This window comes from Artemia franciscana, chromosome 10, assembly GCF_032884065.1.
Source record: "Artemia franciscana chromosome 10, ASM3288406v1, whole genome shotgun sequence".
NCBI lineage: Eukaryota > Metazoa > Arthropoda > Branchiopoda > Anostraca > Artemiidae > Artemia > Artemia franciscana.
This window is the reverse complement of record NC_088872.1, coordinates 26,506,596-26,519,210: the sequence shown is the minus strand read 5'-3', so window position 1 is coordinate 26,519,210 and position 12,615 is coordinate 26,506,596. Positions and strand designations below refer to the sequence as shown.

General features: G+C 34.1%; 1 protein-coding gene across 1 annotated transcript in view; it reads left to right on the top strand.

The window, feature by feature from the left end:
* Positions 1-3,708: 3,708 nt before the first annotated feature.
* The window catches only part of LOC136031994 (alkaline phosphatase-like), a 51,324-nt gene continuing 42,417 nt past the window's right edge, over positions 3,709-12,615 (top strand). The window contains exons 1-2 of the mRNA XM_065712057.1: positions 3,709-3,815; positions 6,195-6,245. Of these exons, the coding sequence (XP_065568129.1) occupies positions 3,755-3,815; positions 6,195-6,245 (112 nt within the window). The 5' untranslated portion in view covers positions 3,709-3,754. The remainder of the gene's footprint in view (positions 3,816-6,194; positions 6,246-12,615) is intronic.

Sequence of the window (12,615 nt, the reverse complement as noted above, 5' to 3'; positions counted from 1 at the left end):
AAAGCAACAATTGATAGTTGGGAGAATTCGAAGTAGCAGATGGCGGTATTAGGTCAGGCTCTTTCATAATGTTTTGTGCTGGGTTCCCCCGGCATTAGAAGGAGTGGACAGCAAAAAGCGTCACTTGGCCGATGCCGAAAGAGGGAGGCTATGCTGGTGGGTACTTCTTTGCATTACCTGTGGCCGCAAGCTCTTCAGAGGTCTTCGTGGAGAGGCACCGTTGTCCCCTTATGCGCCAACCGGCATGGGAGAAACTAGGTCTGAGTAAGTGTTTCGAACGCCTGTGCTTATGGATTTGTGAAATATGAGTGAGAAACTTGTTTTCGACCCGGTGTTGAACTATGTCAGTCGCTCTATGTAAAGACACTTTGGCAAAGACGACATAATCAATGCAAAGAAAACGTTGCATGATAAAGGAGATGTCAACGCTACCGTATAAATCAAGACAAAATAATTCTTGGGATTGCTCGGGTGAGTCCCAGTGGAGATCGAGAATTGTCCAATTAGCTTGATTCCTAAATGTGAAACAGTAGAAAGCTGCGGCAAATCCCGTGCATCAAACTTACTTCTAGCCAAGGCTGACTAAAACTAGCCCTGGCTAATTATTCGAAGCTTGGTTAGGAGAAATTTCCGATGAAACACTTCCGTTTCCTTCCGTGAAGATGCTTCAAGTGCCGAAAGTTTGATGGTCACGTAGCGGCAGCCTGTCCAAATACCGATGTCTGTTCGCACTGCGCTCAACAAGGTTATTTGAGTTCTTAATCGTTTTTATGTCAGAATAAGATATGTTTTGTCTCTAGTAAGGCCACTAGGCGCAATTACTGTTCAGTCGAATATAAAAGAATATAAAAAAGGTACAGAACATAAACCTGCAAAGTGCCAAGATGATCTGTGAAACAAAACTTTCTATAGTCATGGAACATTTGTGCCGGTGTCTCTGAAAAAGTCTCTTTTATTAGAATGCCTATCCAAGCAGTATAATGTCCTATGTCTTCAGGAGCATTTCCTTTCTCAAGATAAAGCTGGTCTTTTGAATTTGCTGAATGGTTGTAAATTCATTTCTCCAGTAAACCGGTGAAAATCCCGTGATCTTCCCTGTGGCTTCCAGCAACCACCGTTAAGTCCTCGGAATATATTGTCGCGATGGTAATTAATGATTTAACTGTAGTAAATGTGTATCTCTCGGCAAATTATAGGGACCAAGCATCCGAAATTCAATTTAACACAGCGGCTCAGCAGCTTGTAAGATGTACAAAGGAGTCAATTTGGAGGAATTCTCGCTGTTGGGTCATCTGGACTTAAATTGTGACTTAACAAACGATAAGTGTTTTCGGTCTCAGTTAATCAAATGTCTTCTACCGGTGAATAAAGACTAAACACTTTAACAAAGCAAAAACATCATCCGCTGGCAGTTTCAGGGTAAATCGGAGGTCATGGAAGCGTGAACAAAGCTATAATGTGATCCAGGTCAAAATGAAGCATAAAAATAGAAAATTTTATTTTCAAGCAAAATCTGTAATCAGTAAACACTTAGAAAATAAGCAACACATTTCGCACATTAGGATAAAAATCTAATCACTTTTGTGTGGTTTCCTTCCACCACTTTTAAATGAATAAATATTTTCCCTTCATATCAAGTCCAAATAAAATCAATTTTTTCCCAAGCCAAATTTTATGTATTTTAGTCTGAGATAAGACAAATGCTTGATTAACTTCACATGAATACTTTACGGACCTAAAGAAGAGAGCAAAATTAAAGACACAAACAGCACGCAATAAAATACCTTGAAAGCATTTAAAGTTCAAGTTAGTAAACCGATACTAAATTTGAACATTATGCTGAAGATGCTTAGTGATATCTAAGCTAGTTTTAACAATAGGGTACTAAGTTTGTCCAAGTTGACCCACTCGTTTTAATGATTATCGCCCAATTACTCTCACAAATTTGTTTTTCAAAATTTTGCGAATAAAGGTTTCTGAAATAAGTTCTGTCTGTACGAAGTAATCTCAAACTATGTATCCTTATTATTTTCACGTATATTACGACTGTGCAGTATTTCCTGGGGTTAGGGGACATCCGTGAAACAGTTCATCGTGTGAACCTTTCTTCCTTAGTGTATGGTTCATTTTTGAATATAGAAGGGTGAGTAACTTCTTGCTTACTTTTCATGGCATTAAACGTCTGAAAAAGTAAGCAATAAAATTGAACATTTTAGAAATCGAAACTTCTGTTTCAAAATCAGGATTTCTGGTTTTATTCCCTCAAAAAAGTTGTCAGAGATAGAAAAGTTTTGCATAGATTATCGCAAAAATAAAATAAAATCAGGTATTCATGGTTATTTGATTTCTAAAAAGTTAAGCTTCCAAGCTAGGATATTTTTAAATGGACAAAATGTTGGGAATTTAGCTCTTAGAAGAACAAGACCTGTCTATCTGTGCTGAAAAAAAAAAACAAAAAACAATCGAGCCAGTCTAGAAAAAAACACTCTAGGATATAAAAGCTAATTGACGTGTCAAGATAACTTTGGAAATTATTCCAAAGTGAATGAAGCAATTTTATATATACGGAAGCTTAAAACAAAGCCTCAGAATATTAAAACAAATTTGTGAGAGTAATCGGGCGATAATCATTAAAACGAGCGAGTCAAGTTGGACAAACTTAGTACCTTATTGTTAAAACTAGCTTAGATATCACTAAGCATCTTCAGCATAATGTTCAAATTTAGTATCGGTTTACTAAATTGAACTTTAAATTCTTTCAAGGTATTGTATTGTGTGCTGTTCGTGTCTTTAATTTTGCTCTCTTCTTTAGGTCCGTTAAGTATTCCTGTGAAGCTAATCAAGCATTTTTGTCTTATCTCAGACTAAAATACATAGAATTTGTCTTGGGAAAAAATTGATTTTATTTGGACTTGATATGAAGGGCAAATATTTATTCATTTAAAAGTGGTGGAAGGAAACCACACATAAGTGATTAAATTTTTATCTTAAAGTGCGAAATGTGTTGCTTGTTTTCTAAGTGTTTACTGATTACAGATTTTGCTTGAAAATAAAATTTTCTATTTTTATGCTTCATTTTGACCTGGATCACGTTATAGTTCTGTTCACGCTTCCATGACCTCCAATTTATCCTGAAACTCCCAGCAGATGATGTTTTTGCTTTGTTGAAGTGTTTAGTCTTTATTCACCGAGTTCTTAACTAGTAAAACATGAACTAAGTTGGAGCTGCCGACTGACTCGGTTTAAAAATAAGCAAAGTCCTGAATTGATGCAAAACAAGCTAAGTTATAAGTCTTAATTCAGTTTAAAGAGGAAATAAGCTTTGGCTTATTAGCTGATAAGCTTATTATTATAAGCTGACGATGCAATAACGAGCTAAGTCACCTTGAAACTGCGTATTATTAGAAAAGGTAATTGCGTGGTCTCTATTAAAAGATGCTTCGCTTAGTTTCATTTTAGGAGTAATAGTTCTAAGCTTAGGAAATTTTGGACTTTAGACTCTTTTATGCGTGATACTCCAATAAAGCAAAATTATTTTTTGTCTAGTTGTACTATTTTGGGTAATTTGTCTCATATTTATACAATAGGTAATTGCGTGATCAAAAGGTGCTTTATTTATTTTCACTTTAGGAATAATAGTCCTAAGCTTAGGAGACTTTGGAATTTAGACTCTTTTATACGTGATACTTCAATAAATCAAAATGATTTTTTATCTAGTTGTATTGTTTTCGGTAGTTTGTCTCAAGCTCCTGGGATGTACGTTTCCGGTTTGAAAGCAGCTTTCGGAATTTTATTCCTAGTGCTCACAGCAGAAGGTAATGCATAAATTGAAGTGGAAGAGAGAGAGGTTTATTCTAGATGTAGTAGCTTTTTAAACATTACTTGAATTATTGTTCTTCCTACCAAATAATCGTTATAGAAAAGGTAGTTACTTTTGTTTTTAAATTAATTATTCAAACTTCTAAATCTAAACTAAAATTGAAAGCAGTTACACGCTACCACCAGTTAACCAGTTCGTCTACGCCGGCGTCCCTGCTGAGGAAGAGCATTAAGTCAAGTTAAGCAAGAAGTAACAGCAGCACTTTCTTCGGTGGTAGCGAATAGTGACAGCCGTTAAATAATAAATGATTGCAACAAAAGAAGAAACGTTAGTAACAAGTGCAGTAAAAACATGCGATCCGCTGCAATCAGTTGATAACTCGATAAATAACATATCTAGGAGCTTTAATTTCTTTACAAATTTCAGTAATCTTTTAATAGTTATAAGTTGATGGCTGAACTTCTAAATCCTATAAGTTCTCTGTTCATTCCTTATTTTCTGTGAAACAAAACAAATATGTTAATCGAATATTTCGTAAAGAGTAAAAATATCTAACAAAAGATTAAAGTGTGAAAAAGAAAAAAAAATCTACTAAGTGTAAGTTGAACTCTTTGGTAGGTCAGACCCCTCTCACCCCTTCTAAGAGGTGCATCCAGCTACTCCTAAAACAGTGTTGAGGCTTTTCCTGTATGTACTAAATTTGTCAATGGGAGTAAATCTATTTCGTGATTAGAAATTGGAAACGGGACAGTGACCAGGTCTTAATATGGTGTCTTTTCTATTGCCATGCATATTCTATACTTTTGACAATCAAATTGAAAATATTTAGCACGGACACCCATCGGTAACATAGGGACCACACCAAAAAAGTGAAGTTAGGTTAATAATATTAAAATATGCCAAAATACGATGAAAGTATAAAACTTTATTAACAGAAAAATATGGAAAGCAGGCCGCCCAGAACGTATTATATTAAATATCTAACCTAACCTTGTCTATATTATCAAATACTTATTTAAACTATGTCTGCATAGATACCGTTTATCTCGCTCAGGCTAAGCTGATTATCTCCGAGTGGACGCATAAAACCGGTTTCATTGCAGATCAAGAACAAAGTGTGGTCGCTATAACACTTAAGTACCCACCTATCTTCCGGAAAGTTTATCATAGCCATTCCAAGTATTTACGGTGTCATTCCTATGAAAACTGTTTTTTTTTTTTCAAAATTACAGCCCTAAATGAATTTAGTTTACAAGCTAGTTATAATCATCTACTATATTTTACTACCCATGATAATAAAAAAATAGACATATTATAGGTTTCATCAGAATCTAATTTTTGATGAATCTGATTTAACTCTTCCGCCATTACATTCAATCCAATGTAGTACGCCAATTAAAAAAAAAGTAATAATGTAATGCCGTTTTGGAGGAAATTTTTAAAGAAACATACACAATTATTGCGATTATTTAAATGGCTCCTCAAAATAATCATGTCAGATTCGCTTAAAATTGTATGACCTGGATTATCGTTTTGCCATTAATAGATTATTTTCTTATGGTTTCTTAAATGAAATAATGGATTTGATTCTTTTTGTTTATGTATTTGTGTCACTACATTTTTGGGTATATTTCATATTTTACATTTTTATGTAGTTGAATTCCAGAGAAAAATGTTCTCAGAAAATGCTCTGATTAATTTTCATTATTCGTGCATAAGAATAACCTCTGAATGTTCCCTCGCTGGCTATTTCTTTCACTCTCTATCTCCCTCCCTCTCTCTCTCTCTCTCTCTCTCTCTTTCTCTCTCTCTCTCTCTCTCTCTCTCTCTCTCTCTCAATCTATCTATCTCTCATCCTCTCTGTTTCTTGCCATCTGCTTTTTTCCGTCCTCACGATCAGATTTACACAATTTACGGGCCAACAAAAGTGGAAAACGCTTTGGGAGTTAAGCTAAATTCAAGTAAAGTGGCTGTTCTTGTTTTACGAAAAATTAAAAAAGAAAAGGTTTAATTTAAATAAAACAAAAACAAAACATCAGATAATAAAAAAAATTAAATGTTTCGGCCCCATGTCCGGGAGCCTTAAGCAGCGGAAAAAAGAAAAAAAACGCTTTCAGTAAGAAAAAACAGTTTTCTTTCAATAAAGCCATAAAAAATGAGAAGGCAGAAAAAATTATAAAAAGAACAAATAAATAAAACTCACATTATAAATCACTTCCAGAACTGCTGTCACCCAAACTGAACAAGACAAAACGAATATAAACCGAACGTTTAATGTTACAAAATTGTATGAAGTAGCTCTTTAAATGTTGATTGATCGTTTATTTCTGCAAAAAAAATGCCTTAACCTTAATGCTGCCCCCTCCTTTTTCAGGTGATAGCTATCACAAACCTCGTGTAAGACAAGCAGAACAAAATGAATACAGTAAGTAGAATGATTGTGTATGATTCCTCATATTTTTTTTATTCTTTCTTACTTATAACTTTGCTCTTCATTGCTCTCTTTCCTACCTAAAATATTGATTTTTCGCGCAGGGTCTTGGGCTTAAATTTATAACGGGGATCAGCTGTCTCGCACCATGTATATATTTTAAAGTATAGGGGTGCTTCAGTATATTTTTTTCCTATTGCTAATTACTCATCAAACATTTTCTCGTTACAATTTGTAAATAACGAGTTACCAATGCTACTAAATACTACCCAACTTGGGAAGCAATATGTATTTCAACAAAACCTCTCTAATGTTGATTTAAGGTAAGTGAAATTTAGTACTTTTTAAATTTGCTTACTATTTACATAATTTTTTCGGGAATATTTTTTTGAAGTTAAAAAAAAATAAAATATGTGGTTGTGTGACCTCAGCAGCAATAATGAGCGGGTGATTACTCGGTGAAAATTAAATATGGACTTCTGAAACATATACCTAAGCATAAAAATAAAATATTAAAACCTCAAAAATGCTAGCGGGGACTTAATGTTTGATATGTATTGTGGAATATATTTTTTTATATCATAACTATCAATTTGTCCATCTCTTCTGACCTCAGAACAAAAGTTTATTTTTCTGATTTATCTTCAATTTCGATATGATTTCTGAGAGACTTGCGCAGAAAATTGAAATGTAACATGAATTTCTCAGCCAACCATCGCACAAGCGATACCAGAACAAGAGTATTAGAATATTTTTAATCATTCCTCTTTCCAGACCAAAAGACTATAAGATTCATAATACCCAAAACGGGTCAAAAATTTTTTGTCGTCGATTAGCTTGAAACGACGAGTTCTTTGGCGAAGTAGATCCCAAATCAGAAAAACCAGTTTGAAACTAATTTTGGCTGGATCGGTTTACGATACCCAAAAATGACCCAAAGCGAACTCCAGCCCATAGTAACTGAAAGTCTAAGAATGTGCTAGTAATAAAAATTGCTATATGCAGTTTATTTAAGAATGGTAACTATTATTTCGATTACTCTTAACAGTAAAATGTCATACTGAAAACAAATTTACATGAATTCCAAGAAAGTGCCTGAAAATTGTGTCGGATCAAAATGAAAGTACACCATTAGAATTGCAAATGTCAGAAACACAATACAAGGAAACTACAGCTCCCATTTCGAGCAATAATTAAAATCCCTTGTTGCATAGAAAGTGCTGATTCGTTCCTTGTTCTCTGTCTTTGTTTTTCCTTTTTTCTCACCGCCAGTGGAGCATTAGAACACAGTAGCGAGCCGTTTAAGGGGTCATTTGAAAGCTATTTTTTCTGTCTGCGTGCTTTTTATAAAATTTCCCTTGAAAACACCATCATGAAATTCCATGTGGTACCTAAAATGGTTCCTTGATGCCATTTCTGGAGTTGAAAGGCAAGGAAACATGAAAAGAATACCATCATAGCCTCCATGGTGCAAAACCCTAAAACTGAGGTTTACGACTCCCATCCTGTATACTTCTCCTCCCAGTTCCCTTAATAAATTTTATAAATCCTTTGCTGCCTAACACAACCAGGCTATTTCTACCGGCTCGTTCTAGCCTAGTCTAGTTATGTAAATTCATGAAAATTTAACTGAGGCAAAATGTATTTTTTATATATGGAGGAGTAATTTTTTTGAGAATACCAAAAAAGGTCGTTTTCTATTAATTATAAAAAAAAACATTCTGAAAAGGAAGTTTCCCAAACAAAAGTAAAGATCCTTCTTAAACTTAAGGCCATCAGAAATAAAGTTTTATAATAATTCAAACTCGTGACAACTAGAAATTATAATTAAACAGTAAAGGAAACCCAAAACGAGCAGATATTAAAATTAATAATCATATCGAACGTAAAGATAACTGATGCTGACATAGGTGAACAAATAAATCTTATAACCAATAAAAACTAAATTGAATACTCTGTTCAAACTCAAAACGAACAAAAATCCCTTCTAGCTGGAGTTTAATCGGTACCCCCTTCACTCTGCTCTAACTAGAAAAGTTCGAAAACGTATTTTGATATTTGTGTTTTATTGATAACTATTTGTATTTTCAATTGTCTGTTTTGTAATCAAAACATCGACGACAAATAAAGAATAAATCACTATTATAATCAAGATGACTGGAAGGAACTTAAGAAAATAAACTGAATATTGAATTTATATCCTAGTATTAACTCCTGGAAACCCAGCAATTAAAGATGTTTTTTTTACTTTAATTTTTTGTTTTTCAAAATTGTAAATATAACAAAAATGCGTACAGTAGAATATGTTCTCAGTAAAGCACAAATGATACAAAAGGCTTTGGAACTTCTACGGTTTAAGTAGAGGGAAAAGAGAAGTAACTAAACTCCTGCTCGAAGAAATGTTGGTTCGTTTTGAGTTTGACTAGAATATTCATTTTATTTTTACTAGTTTTAAGATTTTTTATTTATTCATCTATATCAGTATCTTTTATCATCTTTATGCTTGATATAATCATTTATTTTAATTTTTGTTCGTGTTAGGTTTTATTTATTCTTTGATTATAATTTCTGGTCATTTTGGGGTGGAATTATTGTAAGATTTTATTTTTGCTGACCTTAAGTTTAACATGGCCCTTTACTTTTCTTTGGAAAACTTCTTTTTCACATTTATTTTTCTTTTTAATTAATTTTGTTCGTTTTTTGTTTCCAAAGTTTTTTATTGGTTAATATACTGAATATCTATCCAGCTTTTACGTTTTCAGATTAAGAAATTAAAATATTCAATTCCAATTTATTTTTTCTCTTTAGTGTCTTTTGATTTATCTCAACATCCTCCTCAACGTTCCTGGAAAGTTTCAACTAAATGCCATTAGCAATTCCTGAAAGTTTGCAGATACGACCTTTTGACAACAAGGATGCGCATGCTTTTATTTACTCAAGTGCCAAATCTACCTCAACATTCTCCAAAAGTTTAACTTAATACCCTTAACTGCTCCGAGATATTTCACCTTTTGCACATATCATTTTATATAGATGGATATAAAATGGTAAATATAAATGGATATATATATATATATATATATATATATATATATATATATATATATATATATATATATATATATATATATATATATATATATATATATATATATATATATATATAAAAAATAGTATTTTTTTAATTATTTCCACATACCTTTTTAGTTTGAACTTAACACCATAAGCCAATCCTGATACACTGCACACACTCCCTTTTCAAAACCGGAATGCGCATAGTTGTAGCCTAAGTTGATTACGTTTATTGTCACCCTCAATATTCTCCGACATTTTCAACTTAATACCTTCACTATACATGTGATATTGCAGACGTGCCGTTTTGACAACCTAGATGCATATTGTCTGTGTTGATTTTGTTTAATTTCCCCCTTAGTATTTTATGAAAGTTTCAACGTAAAACCCGAAGCCGTTCCTGAAATCAATATAAATATGCCCAGGTGCACCTTTTTGAACATGCCCTGAAAATTTCAACTAAATGCCCTCAGCCGTTCCTGAGACATTAATGATGCACCATTCCTGAGATATCGCCGATGCGCCTTTTTGACTATCACTATGCATGTTTTGACTTTGTTCAAAATCCTCCTCAACATTCCCTAGAAGTAGTCTTAAGTGGCTGTAGTAGCAGTAGCAAGCAGTTGCAGTCACAGTCGCAAGCTGTCGCAGTTTGTAGTGGTTGCGCTGCAATAGTAGTAGTGGCCCTGAAAACTTCAAGCAAAACATCTTACAGATGTAAGATGTTTCACCTTGCATGTGAAGGAAGATTTGTTTTGTGAGGAAGAATTGGTGACAGTACTAAAAGGATTAAAAAATATTAAGGCTCCAGGTGCTGACACTGTGGTAAATGAGTTTCTTAAATAGGGTGGCTCTGAGGCTAGACATAAGTTACTGAAGGTAATGAATATGATTTTTGAAAAAGGGTTAATAATTATTAGGTCAATTATTAGGTTAATAATTGAGATGTGCCTAAGTTATCAAACACCTTTAGTCCTTAGTTTTATAGACTCTGAGCAAGCGTTCGATTATGTTGATAGAGGAGCTTTATCGGATACCGGACAATGATTTTACATCTAGTGTGATTTGATTTTATTCAAACTCCCCCCTAAGAAATTCCTGAAGGTAATCACCGGCAGCACAATAGAGCTGCCTAAGTAAAGAGCGATGTGGGCACAAATGTATTATTTAACTTCTTTTTTACTAAGGCACTTCGTCTGAAAGGAGTTGTCGTTGAAACTTCGAAAGGAGCTTATTTGATCAGAAATTGACAGTTCTAGAGCTTTTTTGAAGAGTCAAAGGTGATTGGAGGGCAACCAGCCCCCCCCCTTCTTACGCCCATTATTCCATCAAATGATGTACCAAAGAAATCCTCTATCGATTTGTTAATCCATTCGTCATCATCGTTTTTTGGGATCTGGAAAAAGAACACGAATTTTTTATTCCCTTGAAACATTTATGATAATATTCTGAAATGAAATATATTGTTACCTTATCCTAAAAAAACAATACAATAGGCTAAAAAAGTGTAATTATTAATTTGAGGACCAAGGACCTAAAACGCCCTTCCTCCGGGGGAAAATGAGACCTTTTCAAGAGTAAAACGCTGTAAAATGCTGTTCATATATCTCTAAGCGAATCTACGTAACGACAACGTAAGAATTATTCTCTAAAAGAATGGATTCACCATACCGAAATACATGAAGTTTCTAGCATTAAAACATGATGAAAAGTCAATTTTTTTAGGGCACGGACTCCTCAAAGCTCCTGACATCTTGTTTAAAAGATTGTCACCTTTTTTTAGGAGGTTTAGGTCTTCCAAACAAGAGGGGTCCGACGCTCTATCATCGTGGTAAATCATTAAAACTTTTCAGAATCCTGCCATGTGTAAGACACCAAAATTAAAATATTAAGTCACTTTTTTTGTCATTAGGACGCTGTTCACATAGTAAATAAGTCAGGCATAATGAGTGCTTAGGTTCCTGCTATTTTCGAAAAATATAAAAGAATATCATTAATTTTACTTACTATTGGACTGTCAACTTCACCATGGCTGTATGGTATAGAGGTTCTGGCAACCCCATCTTGCATGTGGTCGAAGGGGCAGCATTCTCGCCTTGCAAGGGGACCGCTGGTCTCAAAGAGCCCAAAAATCTTGAGGGTGCCGCATTCTCATTGCATTGCATGCTTGGACCTGTTCCTACCCTTGCTTTCTTTTGGAGAGGAACCTCTTCCTGGCTGGGGATTGTGTGAAATGAAGATGAAATTTAGTTTTTCCAAATAGCTTAAGCCTAATTTTATCATGCCCCCTACTTAAATTTAGATTGTTGCCCCACTTCTTCTATATCATTTTTAGACAACCCTCTTCTGAAACATTTAAGTTTAGAAGCATTCTTCGAAAGGTTAGACAAGAAAATTATGAAAGAAAAAGTAAAGTACACTCTCGTCGCCTATTGGTTCCGTAAAAAGAGGATGCGTTACCTACTAAAATATCCAAGAAGAAAAAACATTTTTTTTCCAAAAATAGAATAGCAACATGGATATCTCAATCTTTTTTCATATTCTTATTCAACTCATTGTCTTCAATATATTTCACCAGTGCATTTAATCTCTCTTGTGGTCTATGTAAATGCATTTTATTCACTTTTGCTGCGAAACATAACTGTTCCTCCAACTTGAACTTGCTCAATGATAGCACATATATTGAAAACATCTTAACCTATTCAAGGGTTAGCCGACAACCCCTAGTAATTTCTACTGGAACATTGGGTAATTTCACTGCCGCTGGAACATTGGATTCATGTCACTGCCACTAGCACCTTCACCATCCAACAGAGTAAAACCACTCATACCCAATAGCAAAACATGTTTTCTTTGAACAAAAATATATATTCATGATGTTATCGTTCTGAACTCTTCCTCATAACTATTCTTAAAAAAAATATAGCTTGGAGAAACAAAGAGCTAACCAGTCCATCACCCGGTAAGAGGGTCAACATACTCTTGCACAAGACAGGTAACAGGAAATGTCCGATGTTTCTATCAATGAGACTTTTTGGAATCAGAACAAACTCTTGCGTAAGTCCTACCAAAACAAATGACGTTGACCCTCAAACATCATTGTCATCAGATTACAGAGGTTTTCTCGAATCCAAACAATTGTCGTTAATCTTCAAACCTAGGTCATTGACAAGATTGATTAAATTTAAATAAATAAACAATAGAACAACGTCTTGGAAAAAAGTTCAGAGGGTTTCTCCTACCTGGCTCATAGGATGCATCAGGCTTTTAGACATTTAAGTTTGCAAAAACA